The sequence below is a fragment of the Heterodontus francisci genome, chromosome 42, assembly GCF_036365525.1.
Source record: "Heterodontus francisci isolate sHetFra1 chromosome 42, sHetFra1.hap1, whole genome shotgun sequence".
Classification (NCBI taxonomy): Eukaryota; Metazoa; Chordata; class Chondrichthyes; order Heterodontiformes; family Heterodontidae; genus Heterodontus; species Heterodontus francisci.
Genome location: NC_090412.1, coordinates 21,607,966 through 21,624,376, shown reverse-complemented (window position 1 = coordinate 21,624,376; position 16,411 = coordinate 21,607,966). Strand labels below are relative to the sequence as shown.

At 42.6% G+C, this 16,411-nt stretch overlaps 1 protein-coding gene across 2 annotated transcripts in view; it reads left to right on the top strand.

Moving 5' to 3' along the window:
* sec31b (SEC31 homolog B, COPII coat complex component) overlaps window positions 1-16,411 on the top strand; it is an 83,242-nt gene that overhangs the window by 59,314 nt on the left and 7,517 nt on the right. For both annotated transcript variants that reach the window (XM_068020744.1, XM_068020743.1), the window contains 2 exons: window positions 8,056-8,202; window positions 13,050-13,169. In XM_068020744.1, the coding sequence (XP_067876845.1) occupies window positions 8,056-8,202; window positions 13,050-13,169 (267 nt within the window). The remainder of the gene's footprint in view (window positions 1-8,055; window positions 8,203-13,049; window positions 13,170-16,411) is intronic.

Genomic DNA, 16,411 nt, shown 5'->3' with positions numbered 1-16,411 from the left:
GGGCAATTAGGGGTGGGCAATAAATGCTGGCCTGGCTAGCGAGGCCCACGTCCCATGAAAAACAAATTTTAAAAATCCTATAAGTTTTAGTTTTTAAATGTTCGTTCATCACATAGGAAATTTAAACATGTAGAAAACTATAAATGAAAAAGTGTGAACATACAGAGACGTCTGTAAATTGAATTGTGAATATTAGTGCTGCAGTAGTGATGTGATGCTGTGATTGAATTTTAAAAGCCAAAGAATCTGAGGAGGAGTGAATGATTTAACCTGATAGGATGTTCCAAACCATTGAGGGAAAGGATGAGTTTGAATAGAAGACTGAGCAGCGTCTTGATTTTAAAAAAAAAATTAATTCTCAAGATTTGGGCATCGCTGGCAGGTACTGCATTCATTGCCCATCCCTCATTGCCCTTTGTGATCTGTAGGAATTTGAGAAATGAGTGGAATTATCAGCAAAGAGTGAATGTGTGACTGAAGGTGGGTTTTTTTTTTAAAAAGGGCGAAAGCATTGGGGGATCCCTTAAATTAAATGGTGGGGGGGCGGAGGAGGAGCTACAGAATGTGTCATACACTGCAGAATAGAGCTATTTTGAGAGAAACGAGACTTGAGCTTTGGAGGGAGGGCATATGATGCCTTGCTTGGAATTGCACAGTTCCATGTGTAAAGCTATACATATGAGCTGTCACCAAATTGGGTGCAAGTAGTACACTTCTGTTTGAATCTTAAAGAAAGACTTGCATTTGTATATCGCTTTTCACAACTACTGGATGTCTGAAAGGGCTTTACAGCCAATAAAGTCTTTTTAACACAAAAGTCCGAGTGTATCAGGCCTGTGTCCTCAGTACCTTGCTCTATGGCAGCGAGGCCTGGACAACGTATGCCAGCCAAGAGCGACGTCTCAATTCATTCCATCTTCGCTGCCTTCGGAGAATACTTGGCATCAGGTGGCAGGACCGTATCTCCAACACAGAAGCCCTCGAGGCGGCCAACATCCCCAGCTTGTACACACTACTGAGTCAGCGGCGCTTGAGATGGCTTGGCCATGTGAGCCGCATGGAAGATGGCAGGATCCCCAAAGACACATTGTACAGCGAGCTCGCCACTGGTATCAGACCCACCGACCGTCCACGTCTCCGCTTTAAAGACGTCTGCAAACGCGACATGAAATCCTGTGACATTGATCACAAGTTGTGGGAGTCAGTTGCCAGCGTTCGCCAGAGCTGGCGGGCAGCCATAAAGACAGGGCTAAAATATGGCGAGTCGAAGAGACTTAGTAGTTGGCAGGAAAAAAGACAGAGGCGCAAGGGGAGAGCCAACTGTGCAACAGCCCCGACAAACAAATTTCTCTGCAGCACCTGTGGAAGAGCCTGTCACTCTAGAATTGGTCTTTATAGCCACTCCAGGCGCTGCTTCACAAACCACTGACCACCTCCTGGCGCTTACCCATTGTCTCTCGAGATAAGGAGGCCCAAAAGAGAAGAAAGAATTCTTGAAATGTGAACATCGCTGGAAAGCCTGGCATTTATTGCCCATTCTTAATTGCCCTGAGAATGTAGCAATACAGCGGAGTGGCTTGCTCTGTCATTTCAGAGGACAGTTACGCGTCGCCCATATTGATGTGGGACTGAAATCATGGTAAAGACAGTAAATTTCCTTCCCTGAAGGCCATTTATGGTCTAACAGTTTCATGATCATGTTTAACTGCTATCAGCTTTTTTATTGCAGATTCTTTTTAAAACTGAATTTAACTTCTCAAACTGCCATGATGAAATCTGAATACTCATTCTCTGAAATATTGGTCTGTGCCTCTGGGTCAAGAGTTCAGTAACATTACCATTAGCTGCCATACCCTAGAACCTGCAATAACCGTTGAAGTCTAAAATGCACCCATACCAGAAAATCTAGACTATGATGTTTAAGTCTGCATTCCCACTAATTTGTACACATCTTAAACTGTGGGTGCTAATGAATCTGGAATTTGGAGTAACTATGTTTGGGGTTGCGGGGTGAGATCAGAACACCAAATTCTTTTGTGGGAAGAGGATCTGAGCAACTGATGCTTCCTTGGGAATCTGAGTAAATTACAAATGGTATTTGAAAGTCTTTGAAGCTTCCAGTTTGTTTTGATTGGATTTTATTGTCAAGTATATCTACTTCATTGGGTGAAAGAATCAAGCGACTGATCCAAGGAAGGGATTATCGGTGGTGCAGGAAAAGGGCTGGTCATGTGAAACTTAGGTTGTTCGTTTGTACTGCAGTATAATACCAGTCAAAGTAGGAGGTATCTTTTTTTCTAATGTCAGCAGTAATCCCCTATTCTAATCCCCCCCCCCCCCCTCCTCTTTCCTCCCAGCAGATAGTACAAGAGCAAAATGAAGCCATTTTACTCAAATGAGAACAATTAAACCTGAATTGATCAGGGCCACTTAAGCACTGGTTGAATTCATACAAAGTTGGACTGTATTTGGCAAAACTGAGTATTTGTTAGCCCTGCATGAAATTATTTAGCTGTTTTGAAGGAGAACGATGTCTTCCATTTTGCTGTGACTGTAATTGCTTTCCTTCGGTAGATTTTACAGTTCAGCTGAGTGACCTCTTGTGGACATGATGAGCTTAGAGGGTTAATCTGAAAATCCTTTTAGCTCTGGATTCATGGAACCATTAACTGCAATTTCACTTTGTGGTGATGTCTGCACAGTGCCTGTAGTTCAGTCAGCCTGTGCCACTTATAGTTATTATCAGTTATGTTAACACTGTCTGTGACGTTAACCCTTCAAATGGCACATTTTTGCTTTGGTAGGGGCGTAGTTAAGAAACAGAGTAACTCAAATGTGTCCAAGGAAAGTGAAGATCCCAAAAGCTGAGGTTATTCTGATGGATATAATGCATAAACAGAGACTCAAATAAGGTACAGGGTCCAGAGCAGAGGAAAATACAGGAAAAAACTCCACAGTCCATCCTACTAGTCTTGAAAACAAGTGGCCCTCATTTGCCTACTCCCTTACATCTGTATTCTCCTTTAGGTATATCCACCTTATCTGACTTCCAAGGTGAGAAGCAATCTTTGGAACCTTTTTCAGGTTGTTTTCTGTCAACTGTTAGTCTTTGATCTGTAACATCAATGTAATGGAGCTGAAAGTTAGCAATGGTATTCTTTCTACTGCACATGAAAACAAATCTCAGTAAAACTACCATTTAAGCTAATAATTTGATGTAATTTTATTGAGTTATTCTACAGTTGTGTACAAAAGAATTTATTTGGAAAAGAATAACTTGCATATATATGTTATATATATATGTGTGTATATGCACCTATAATGTAGTAAAATGACCCAAGGCGCTTCACAGGAGCATTATCAAACATAATTTAACACCGAGCTGCATAAAGACATTAAGACAAGTGACCAAAAATTTGGTCAGAGGTAGTTTTTAATGAGCGTCTTCAAGGAGGAGAGAGGTGGAAAGGTTAAGATGTTTAGTGAGGGAATTCCAGAGCTAAGTGCCTAGACGTCTAAAGGCCTGGCTGATAGTGGGGAGACGAAGGAAGTTTGGGACGCGCGAGACTGGAATTGGAGGAACACAGAGTTCTTAAACTCTTCGCACTGTCCTGATAACCGATGCTTGGCTACTTTTGTTGGCGGACTGCTAAGTACTTTACTATGCTGCTATCTCTGGTTATTCTTCTGCGAACTATATAACATTGTTTTTCAATTCAGTTGCATTTTTTCCCTTTTTGGATAAAATTTGTGCTGAATGAAATGAAGGAAGTTGGTACTGAAAATAGAACATTTCATTTTTCCCAAATAGTGTCCTGGTTTAACTGTACTTTGAGTACCTTGTGTCAGATTTCAAGACATATTGTCTAACTTTTTGAGTGCCATGACCAAACTAACAGTCACTTGGACAAATGTGGATTAATTAAGCAAAGCCAACATGGATTTGTTGAGGGCAAATCCTGTTTAACTAACTCAATTGAGTTTTTTGATGACTTAGTAGAGAGGGTTGATGAGGGTAATGTAGTTGATATGGTGTACAAGGACTTCCAAAAGATGTTTGATAAAGTGCCACAAAACAGGCTTGTCAAAGTTAATGCCAATGGAATAAAAAGGACATGGGTACGAAGTTGGCTGAGTGACAAGAAACAGGGAATAGTGGTGTATGGTTGTTTTTTGGACTGGAGGAAGGTATATTGTGGTGTTTTCCAAGGGCCGGTATTAGGACCACTACTTTTCTTGTATGTTAATGACCTAGACTTGGGTGTGCAGGGCACAATTTCAAAATTTGCGATGAGACAAAACTTGGAAGTATTGTGAACTGTGAGGAGAATAGTGATAGACTTTAAGAGGGCACAGATGGACGAGTAGAATGAAGATTTGACACAGGTGTTCAAAGTCATGAAGGGTCTGGATGGATTAGATGGGAAGAAACTGTTTCCATTGGGGGTAGGGTTATGGACCAGAGGACATTAATTTAAGGTGTTTGGCAAAAAGACCAGAGGTGACATGAGGAAAAACTTCTTTTATGCTGTGAGTGATTAGGATCTGGAATGCACTGCCTGAGTATTTAGTGGAGGCAGATTCAATCCCGGCTTTCAAAATGGAGCTGGATAATTATCTGAAGCGAAAAAAGTTAACAGGGCTACGGGGAAAAGGCAGGGGAGTGGGCTAGCTGAATAGCCCTTGCAGAGAACTGACCGAGACATGACAGGCTGAATTGCCTTCTGTGCTGTTGGGATTCTATGATGTAACATCTCAAATTGTAGGTAATGTACACATTTTATATCAAGTCTTTCTTGGTTGTTAGTATAGCACGCCACAAAGAAATAACTCCCTTTAAGCATTTTTGTTCTGCCATTGGAACAATACCCATGTGACCTCCCCTTCCTTCACCCTATCGAGGTGCCTCTCTAGGTTCCTGTGCACTTTTTCCCCAGAGCGAATCATTTCTCTTTCACTGATGCTTCCAAGATTGTTTTTCCTGTCAGTTTTCAGGTCTTGCCCCCGCCCCCTCCCCATGCTCTTGTTTTCACATTGGGACCTTTTTTTTTTATATTTACTGTTATGCAGAAGCAAGAGTCTACCTTGTCATCCCAATTCACACACTACTTGTGATCGGCAGTGATCGTGATGCAAACCTTTGGTCTGTCATTTGAATGTGCTCTGACTGCCTTAACTGCTTGCCCATAGCTCTTGAATCAGAACTCTGGTCAGTGCAGCAGTTGGCTAAGTCACTAATAATCTGTCAGTGTTGGGCGAGGTGTGTAGGTATGAGAAATGAACAAGAGGAAGTCCAGAACCCCTCAGCTAAACTTCTAATGAGCTGTTGGTGTATTTCCTTTGCTAATCTTGACCAACTGCCACTGTTCAATTCTTAAATCCAGACAGAAAGGCTCATGTAATACCTTGGCAGCAGGCTGATGCTGATGTTTATGGAAGGTAGGGTGAAGTATATCTTGATCTCTTTTCCCCCCCCCCCCCCCCCCCCCACCCCCCCCAAAGCATCTTCACTTGATAAGTGAAGTGTGTCCTCAGTACCTTGCTCTACGGCAGCGAGGCCTGGACAACGTATGCCAGCCAAGAGCGACGTCTCAATTCATTCCATCTTCGCTGCCTTCGGAGAATACTTGGCATCAGGTGGCAGGACTATATCTCCAACACAGAAGTCCTTGAAGCGGCCAACACCCCCAGCTTATACACACTACTGAGTCAGCGGCGCTTGAGATGGCTTGGCCATGTGAGCCGCATGGAAGATGGCAGGATCCCCAAAGACACATTGTACAGCGAGCTCGCCACTGGTATCAGACCCACCGGCCGTCCATGTCTCCGTTATAAAGACGTCTGCAAACGCGACATGAAATCGTGTGACATTGATCACAAGTCGTGGGAGTCAGTTGCCAGCATTCGCCAGAGCTGGCGGGCAGCCATAAAGACAGGGCTAAATTGTGGCGAGTCGAAGAGACTTAGTAGTTGGCAGGAAAAAAGAGAGGCGCAAGGGGAGAGCCTACTGTGCAACAGCCCCAACAAACAAATTTCTCTGCAGCACCTGTGGAAGAGCCTGTCACTCCAGAATTGGCCTTTATAGCCACTCCAGGCGCTGCTTCACAAACCACTGACCACCTCCAGGCGCGTATCCATTGTCTCTCGAGATAAGGAGGCCCAAAAGGAAAGGAGGCTGATGCTGATGTTTATGGAAGGTAGGGTGAAGTATATCTTGATCTCTTTTCCCCCCCCCCCCCCCCCCCCACCCCCCCAAAGCATCTTCACTTGATAAGTGACTGAAGGTTTGAATACCGTCCATCTCTTGTGATCCGTTTGGGAGTTTAGTCTCCTGCTCCTTTCTTGAGTGCATAACTGTTCTGTGGTGGTCCTTTTGATTTGTAGATTATATTGATCAGTAGTTCTATTTTCATCAAGAAGTTAATTCCCCCAGTGGCAGGAGCAGTAAGCTTTCAATTACTTTTTCTGCTCCTTCCGAGATCCCTGGAGAATTTTTTCAGATGTAGAAAATAGAGGCCTTCTCCCATGACTGACCCCATGTTTGACTTGCTCACCAAGACTTGGTGTTCACAGTTGAAATTGTGTTGACTTCCAGGAAACTGGAAGCCCATGGCAGGAAGTAGAAGAAATTTGATTCTTTGTTTTTTGTCATGATGTCTTGATTCCTTATCATGAGATACAAGATATCCTGCAGTACCTCCAACATCTAGTGAATTTTGCATTGCAAGTGAGTTCTGTTAGAGTGCACAATGCAGCTACTGTAATCTTGTGTATTTCTTCAGTTTTTGGATTACTCGTGATTGTCCTTCATTGTCAAGGAGATGGCGTCTCTAATCCAAAGTATTTACCTATCCTTCCTGGGGACATGATTTCCAGTTTTCCATAGCTTAAGTGTTATCATTTCTAATGGTTGCAATCTCATGCTTTGAAATTCCTAAATGGAACAGTATTCTTTAAGCCTACTTCAGGCTTTTGAAGGGATTGAATTGGTGTTTTTTCCATTTGTAACATATATAGCCTGATACCATTATTTCAAACACTGGTAATTATGAACAGAAAAATCATTAGTCATTAGTTTATTCCATTTGATAGGTGAAGAGGTGGTAGAGGCAGGAACTCTCACAGCATTTAAGAAGTATTTAAAAGAGCACTTGGCCCGTAGCCTTGTATGCTATGGCGGTTCAAGTGCTGAAAAATGGGATTAGAATAGTTAGGTGCTTGATGGCCGGCATGGACACGATGGGCCAAAGGGCCTGTTTTTGTGCTGTATAACTCTGACTATAAATTTATCGTGTTTACCTGCCTCTCACCAAATCCCTCAATCACTTCAGAAACATACCTTAGCTGAGCTTCTATTGTGAACTGCGAGTGACGCTGCCAAGTGACAACTTCAAAAAGGGCATTTTGCTTTATATAGGCTGGCAAAAGGAATTTATTTAGTAATACTGGAACAATATTCAGTGTACCTCCATGGATTACTGCACTATAGTTCAATGAGCAAGAGATTTTTTTTCATGAAATCATCCGAGTTGTAGAGGGATTATAAGATTTATAGAAAGAGCAAAAAAAGCTTCACTGCTGTCACATATGATTAATTGGTCCCAGTTGCATAATAGTACAATATTCTGCATTCGTAAGCAAGAAGAATTTATTGCCACTGGACTCTACTTGACCAGTGTTCTCCTGGCAACTCTTTACACAAACCACTAGATGGAGTCTGTGCTCAATTTTTAATAAAGGGATGGAGCATGCACTCAGTATGTATTGTATAGCCTTGGACAATGGAATTTGACAGAACCCAGTTTTTGTATTCTATTCTTGAACTAAGGAGGGACTTGACCATACAATTAGATAAGTTGTAGCCTGTTTTAACTGGGGATATCCCTCTGTCAGGCTTTACACAAAAATTGTATTGGTTTTATATCATTAGTTAGTGAACCAGTATGTTTGCGTAGAAATGATCAATGTCCTGATCTTTTCGCACTCCTTTCTCATAGTATGGTGGCCTTTTTGTGTTGGCTTCTCTTTTATAACATGCTTTTTATAAACTTACAGCTGCCTGACAACTACACTCCTCCGGCTCCCATTACTGCACCTGTTGTGAATTTCCCTGCAGATATCCAACAGCACCGGCCCCAGGGCTTCTCTTCTCAGGAAATCAGTCAAGGACCTCCAGGGGCACCAAAAGAGGCCAACTTTCAGGTATGTTGTTCTGTGCCAATGAAAGCTTGGGGCTTTATTTTGACTCATTCCTGCACAGTGCCAGGATTGTGTTTGTGGCATAATTTAATGTAGTCGTTAACGTTGGAGGACAGAGTGCAAGATTATGTCCTATCACAGTCTCCCACAAGAGGTTATACTGGCAAAAAATGTAAATGCTACATTTGCAGAGTCTGTAAAAGGAATCTAGAGGTGTAATGTCATTAATCTTTTTTTAAAATTTAAGATTCTATAATATGAAAGTGGAAAAAAAGTAAATATTTGAATGTGTGCTTGGCCAAAAGAAACTGTTGCAGCAATATATAATGTAGTCACAGATCTCCCTGAGAGTTTCTTACAGTAACTGAACACATGCTGCTTTATGACAACAGCAGCCGTATACTGTGAAACAACAAATACTTACAGAATGTAAATTAGAGGTTCCCAAACTGGGGGTAATTACGAGGTTATAGTGGGACCAGAAAATGGGTTTTTGTCTATTAACTCCTGAGTTTTCCAGGAAGACCAAAGCCTCCATCATTGCGACCTTTAAATCCCCCTCCCTAGCCATATATTTTTGTCACCTCCAGATATGACATTCCAATGCTCTCCTAGATGACCTCCATTCCTCCAACCTCCATAAACTTCAGTTCATCTAAAGCTGTGCTGCCTGTCTGCAATCCAACTCCCAAGTCTCAGTCAGCCATCACTCCGCTCGCTGCCTGTTAGCTCCCAGCCCTCCTGTGCCTCAAATTTAAAATTCTCATTGTGTTTAAATCTCTTCATGGCCTTGTCCCTCTCTTTCTCCCAAACCTTTTCCAGTCCTACAATCCTTCGATATCCCTGCATTACGCAACCTTGGCCTTTTTTGCACCCATCATACCCTTCACCCCATCATTGGTGGCTGTGACTTGAGCTGTCTAGGCCCTACATTATGGAATTGCTTCCCTAAATCTCTCTGCCTCTTAAAACCCATCACTTTGGCCCAGCTTCTAGACACCCCTCCTATATCTGCTCCTTTTGCCTCGGCTATGGACATGCTAGATGAAATCAGTATTAAATACATAGATGGGGAGAGACATTTGCAGATACCATAATATCACCACTATCCCTACAGTGTCTTATATACAGATTAAATATGGTAGCATATAGTAATATGAACTGGTTGGATGTTTATTCTGCAAAGTGGTGACTAATCGGACATGTAGATCCAGCGTCACACCTGGTGACAGGCAGTCTGTTATCCTCTTCAACTCCCAGATAGATTTGATACCTCTTTAAAAACAAAGGGAAATTGGGAGGAGGAAGGTAAAGTGAATGAAGTAGATTCTCCATATTTGGCACTGGTCTATGGAGGAGGAGAGATCATCAGCCTTTGCGAGAAAGAGTAAAAGAAAGGGTCTTCTTATTCTCACACTGACATTTTGTCTCTCTTTAGCTTAGTGTTACCTTCTTTAATTCAGTCGCAGGAATAGTTGGACCCGAGCAGATTGATTTAATCCAATCCCCATTTTAAAATAAGTAAATGTAATGGTGGCAACTCCCTTCCCTGAGGATATTAGTGAACCAGATATTAGCCAGCCCACAAATTACTTGATTTAGTGAATTCTGTTTCACAATTTGCTATGGTGAGATTTGAACTCTCAGCCCAATGAAGTGCTGGAAAAGCGCAAAACCACTCGATTACCAGATCTGTATAGTGTCGTTTACGGCATTAAAGGAGGCCATTCAGCCCATCAAGTCCATGCTGGCTCTCCGCAGAGCAATCCAGTCAGTCCCATTCCCCCGCTCGATCAACGTAGCCCTGCAAGTTTATTTCCTTCAAGTGGCCATCCAGTTTCTTTTTGAAATCATTGATCGCTTCTGCTTCTCCCACCCTTGTGAGCAGTGAGTTCCAGGTCATTGCCATTCGCCGCATGGAAAAGTTCTTCCTCGCTTTCCCTCGGCATCTCTTGCGCAAAATCTTCAATCTGTGTTCCCTAGTCCTTAAACCATCTGTTAATGGGAACCGTTTTTGCTTGTCTAACTTATCTAAGCCTGTCATAATCTTATACACCTCAATCAAATTGCCTTTGTTTTAAGGAGAACAACCTAACCTTATAACTAGAAGGATGTGGAGGCTTTGGAGAGGATACAGAAGAGGTTTACCAGGATGTTGCCTGGTCTGGAGGGTATTAGCTATGAGGAGAGGTTGGATAAACTTGGATTGTTTTCACGGGAGCGATGGAGGTGGAGGGGCGACATGATGGAGATTTACAAAGTTATGAGTGGCATGGACAGAGTGGATAGTCAGAAGCTTTTTCCCAGGGTGGAAGAGTCAGTTACTAGGGGACATAGATTTAAGGTGCGAGGGGCAAGGTTTAGAGGGGATGTGCGAGGCAAGTTTTTTTACACAGAGGGTGGTGAGTGCCTGGAACTTGCTGCCAGGGGAGGTGGTGGAAGCAGATACGATAGTGATGTTTAGGAGGCATCTTGACAAATACATGAATAAGAACATAGAATAGAACAGCACAGCACAGGCCTTTCGGCCCACAACCTTTAACCTACTCTAAGATCAAACTAACTACCTACCCTTCATTCTACTATCATCCATGTACCTATCCAAGAGTCGCTTAAATGCCCCTAATGTATCTGCTTCTACTACCACCACTGGCAGTGCATTCCACGCACCCACCACTCTCTGTGTAAAGAACCTACCTCTGACATCTCCCCGAAACCTTCCTCCAATCACCTTAAAATTATGCCCCCTGGTGATAGCCCTTTCCACCCTGGGAAAAAGTCTCTGACTATCCACTCTATCTATGCCTCTCATCATCTTGTACCCCTCTATCAAGTCACCTCTCATCCTTCTTCGCTCCAATGAGAAAAGCCCTAGCTCCCTCAATCTTTCTTCGTAGGACAGGCCCTCCAGTCCAGGCAGCATCCTGGTAAATCTCCTCTGCACGCTCTCTAAAGCTTCCACATCCTTCCTATAATGAGGTGACCAGAACTGAACACAATATTCCAAGTGTGGTCTAACCAGGGCTTTATAGAGCTGCAGCATAACCTCGCGGCTCTTAAACTCAATCCCCCTGTTAATGAAAGCCAACACACCATACGCCTTCTTAACAACCCTATCAACTTGGGTGGCAACTTTGAGCGATCTATGGACATGGACCCCAAGATCCCTCTGTTCCTCCATACTACCAAGAATCCTGTCTTTAAGCCTGTATTCCGCATTCAAATTCGACCTTCCAAAATGAATCACTTCACACTTTTCCAGGTTGAACTCCATCTGCCACTTCTCAGCCCAGCTCTGCATCCTGTCAATGTCCCGTTGCAACCTACAACAGCCTTCCACACTATCCACAACTCCAGCAACCTTTGTGTCATCGGCAAACTTTCTAACCCAGCCTTCCACTTCCTCATCCAAGTCATTTATAAAAATCACAAAGAGCAGAGGTCCCAGAACAGATCCTTGTGGAACACCACTGGTCACCGAGCCCCATGCTGAATACTTTCCATCTACTACCACCCTCTGACTTCTATGGGCCAGCCAATTTTGTATCCAGACAGCCAGCTTTCCCTGAATCCCATGCCTCCTTACTTTCTGAATGAGCCTACCATGGGGAACCTTATCAAATGCCTTGCTACATTCCATATACACCGCATCCACTGCTCTTCCTTCATCAATGTGTTTTGTCACATCTTCAAAGAATTCAGTAAGGCTTGTGAGGCATGACCTGCCCCTCACAAAGCCATGCTGACTGTCTCTAATCAAACCAGGCTTTTCCAAATAATCATAAATCCTGTCTCTCAGAATCCTCTCCAATAATTTGCACACTACCGACGTAAGATGGGAATAGAGGGATATGGACCCTGGAAGTGCAGAAGGTTTTAGTTTAGACAGGCATCAAGATTGGCCCAGGCTTGGAGGGCTGAATGGCCTGTTCCTGTGCTGTACTGTTCTTTAAAATCCCCCATCCCTGGAACCATTCTGGTAAATCTCCTCTGCACCCTTTCAAGGGCCTTCATATCCTTCCTAAAGTGTGGTTACCAGAACTGGACGCAATACTCCAGTTCTGGCCTAACCAGAGCTTTATAAAGGTTCAGCATACCTTCACTTCTTTTGTACTCAGTGCCTCTATTTATGAAGCCCAAGATCCCAGATGCTTTACCAACCGCGCTCTCAATATGTTCTGCTACCTCCAAAAGATAGATGCAGAAATTCATTTTAGATAATGGATTATGAATTAAGTAGAAAACACCTGCACATTTTTTGGCGGGACGTGATGGAAACAAAATCCCAAGCTTTTTTTGACCACAAGGTAAATTTAAATTCTGTTCTTGCACAGCCCACAGCAGTTGTATGAACTCCTGTCCAGCCACGATTCAAATTCATAACCTTTCAAACAGTAAGTGTAGGAATTAAAAGTGAGGCCAAGTGCTCTCAAGTATAACAAAAATGCGATAACGAGAGGGAAGATTTTGCAGAAAGCAAGTGTGTTGTAGATGTAAGATTTTTTAATATATTTTCTGCTTCCATTAGTGCCATCTTTTATCTAACTTTAATAATGTGGATATAAAATGTTTGTATCCATGCCAGACAGAATAGCAATTTTTCCAGTAAGTTTGTGTACTTTCCAGCAACTTTACAATGTGAATTACATAGTGGTGCACATAGACCCATGTGGCTTGCTACTGAGTTGAGTATAGTTACTTGACTTCACACTGAGTTGCAGTTTGTTGTGGGAGACATTGTGTTGCTGCATATGCAATATTGTTCCTTTCTTTTAGTTCACTCTCTTCAGATATGGGTAACCTACACCGTAATTTGCTGCATTTTTTTAATATATCATTTTCATTTTCAGCCACTGCAGCAGCTGCCCACAGAGAAGATTGTGAAAAAGCAAATCCCAGAAGAGCACATGGTGTTGAAGACAACCTTTGATGGGCTGGTGCAGCGATGCCTTTTAGCTGCTGGTGACCCGGTATGTCGCTATTTAAACAATAATCCTGTCATTTGAAATAAGGTTACCTATAAGTGTACTTGTTTTATATGCATGTGTGCGTGTGTTATATAAAATTGTATGTGTTTTTTATTCTTTCATGGGATGTGGGCGTTGCTGGCAAGGACAGCATTTTGTTCCCCTTCCCTAATTGACCTTGACAATGGAGGTGTGCAAAGGAAACCCGATGCGAGCCTGAATTCCAGACCCGGAGGTCCGACCCGACCCGAACCTGACGCATGTTGTCGGGACCCGTTGGGGTCAGGTTGGGTGGCAGGCCTTTACATCAGTACGTGGGTAAAGGCCTGCTACCCGACCCTGATGGGATCCGACGGCATGTGTTGGGTTCGGGTCGGATTGGGCTTCCGGGTCCAGCATTCGGACTTGGGTCGGGTTTCCATTTGCACACCTCTACTTGACAACTGAATGGCTTGCTAGGTCATTTCAGAGGGCAGTTAAGAGTCAATCACATTGCTGTGGGTCTGGAGTTACATGTAGGCCAGACCAGGTAAGTACGACAGATTTTCTTCCCAAAGGATATTAGTGAACCAGATGGGTTTTTTTTTTACAACAATCGATGTTTCATGGCACCATTAGTGAGACTAGCTTTCAATTCCTGATTTTTTTAAATGAATTAATTGAATTTAAATTCCACCAGCTGCCATGGTGGGATTTGAACCCATATTCTGGGGGGCTTTAGCCTGGGCCTCTGGATTACTAGTCCAGTGACATTACCACTGCGCCACTGTCTTCCCTATAATGGTATATATGATGGGGAAAGTGCTAATTGCTGGACCTATGAAGTTGAAGTGAAATTATGATGGAACTATGGGTATTTACGATGGTGAAACTAGGTTCTCTACTTTCAGGTGGGATGTTCAAAACTTGACAGGGTACATTAGCCCTTGTGGATGCCCAGAGTTGAAAACCATTGCAGGGTTTTTCAGTCTACTGTAGCAAACATATCTCGAGATTAAGAACACACACAGGTTTGTATTTGCTTTACATTTCCCTGCCCCCCGCCCCCCCCAGAAACAACACAAATTCAGGAAAGCTTTTACCTACCTAAATTTCTGTTAATTTAATCTCCAAATAAGAGGCAACTTTGAAAGTTATTACACTACCTCGAATAATTCACAACATTCTCTCAGACAAGGATATGCCATAATAATCCACAACAGAAAAAATTTCTGATGTTCATGCAGCTGAAGCAATGCACCAATATCAGTGCTTTTCAGCCTCGGGGCAGGGTGTTTACAAAGTGTGTAATGTATCTGAGACTTCCATGTCTTTTTTTCTGTGGAATACTGGCTCCTGATGCAAGTATCATAGTAGGTACCATGTTCTCTACTGTGCAGAACTGGGAGTTATGGTAAGCAGAAGAAAATTGCAGCTAGAACTATCTTATAACTTCACATGCCAAGGAATCTGGTTCTAAAGCAGTCAATGCCTCTATCACTGGATAAATTCCGAGTGTCAAAGGGAAATTAAGAAGTCACACCTTTGAGTTATCAGCAAAATAAGAACGGTCAAGGGCAAGATAAGATGATTTATCCCTTTGAAGCATTCCTGTCTAGCACCCAATACTCACTACAAATCTCTGCAAGCACAACAATTGTCTTGCAAGGCTTTTTGAGCCCTAAGGAGCTTATGTACAGTTTCAGAATTCTGAATTTTCTACAAATTGTTCATTTCAAATGCAGATATATTTTTTTTTAAAAACACATTGCACCACAGAACATTTTAATATGATGATCTCTGGATAAGGAAATATTTGTTCCAAGGTTTGGGTTTTAATGCATAGCCCTTGCTGCAGCCCCCATGGTAAGTGAGTACTGAAGCTTCCCCCTCCTGGGTGGTAAAGAGCCCCATTGCTCAAATTGGATTTAGCGCTGAACAGTCTGACTCCAGATTGGAGACTTGTACTTTATCTGGATTATTTCCAGAAAACACACTCACTGATGGGGATTTTCCACCTCTGGATGATGATTTTATCAGACACAAATTCCGATTAGGGTTTAGTGTGCTCTTTTGAAGTAAATCAACTTTTGTTCTATTCATTTTAATGGGATGGGGGAGGTGGGGGGGAGAATGAAAGAGAGTGTGTAGAAAATGGCTCGATTTTATTTGTGCACACCTCAATCTTCACCCATTGACATTTATATCCTAGTAGCTGGCAAAATGATCAGTAGAATTGAAGCCAGCTGGAGGTTGGGTCCTCTTGTATTCATATTCAAGTATTATCTCCCTGCATTGTGTTGGAAACATTTTATTAACTTTTGATGGGAATGACTAAATCATTGTTATAATTGCAGTATTAACATGGAGGAACAATTTCTGGCCATAACACTGATACCACGCATGCTCTTACAACTGCACTTTTTTCAGCAGTCGTTCTCTTGAGTTTGACCACAGGATTTACGCCTGACTGTGCTTCTGATTCACTTCATTTCTGGATCAAAATATATGCCACATTATTTTAATATCTTGGGATGACTGAAATCAAGTCCCTCCAAAAACTTTGCATCTAAGAAGGTGATCCAACCTGCCCCATTCTGACTGCTTGTTGGAATTGAATCCTGAGTTGTGCTGGTTTTGTGCCTTGTTTGACCCTTGATCCATTGCCAAGACCACTATCTTCCACCTTTGTAACATAATCCACCAAGGTTCCCAGCTCTCAAATTGTGCATAAAATCTTTACACATGTACAACAATGATAGTCAGGAAAAGATCCATTGGTTCATCAGAGCTGTCCCGCTAAACTGCAATCAATGCCTTTCGCATCACAATGTTAACACTCTCCACTCCACCTGGAAGCCATGTGATCTCTTGGGAGTGAGGTAAAAAAACATACATAATGCATGTCAATTTGGGGAAAAATCTGGAAAATTCCTTTTCAACCCCTTTTAGATGATGAAAACTAGTCTGGGAGACCACTCTGGCCCTGATTAATATCATACAATACCAACCTTTTATACGAGGTAATCTCCACACCAACCCAAAACAGGCCCTGCTCTTATCCGTGCTGCCTTCATCTCAAAGCTTCATTTCTCCCAACACTCACCTCACCTGTGCTGTACCCTTCATGAGCTTAATTCATGCAGAACTCTGCCACTTGCATTGTAACCTTTATATCTGTTGCCCATGTCTTCAGTGACCCCTGTTTGCTCTTTGTCCCCAGCATGTCAATTTGAAAATCCTCATTTCCACATCCCTCCATAGCT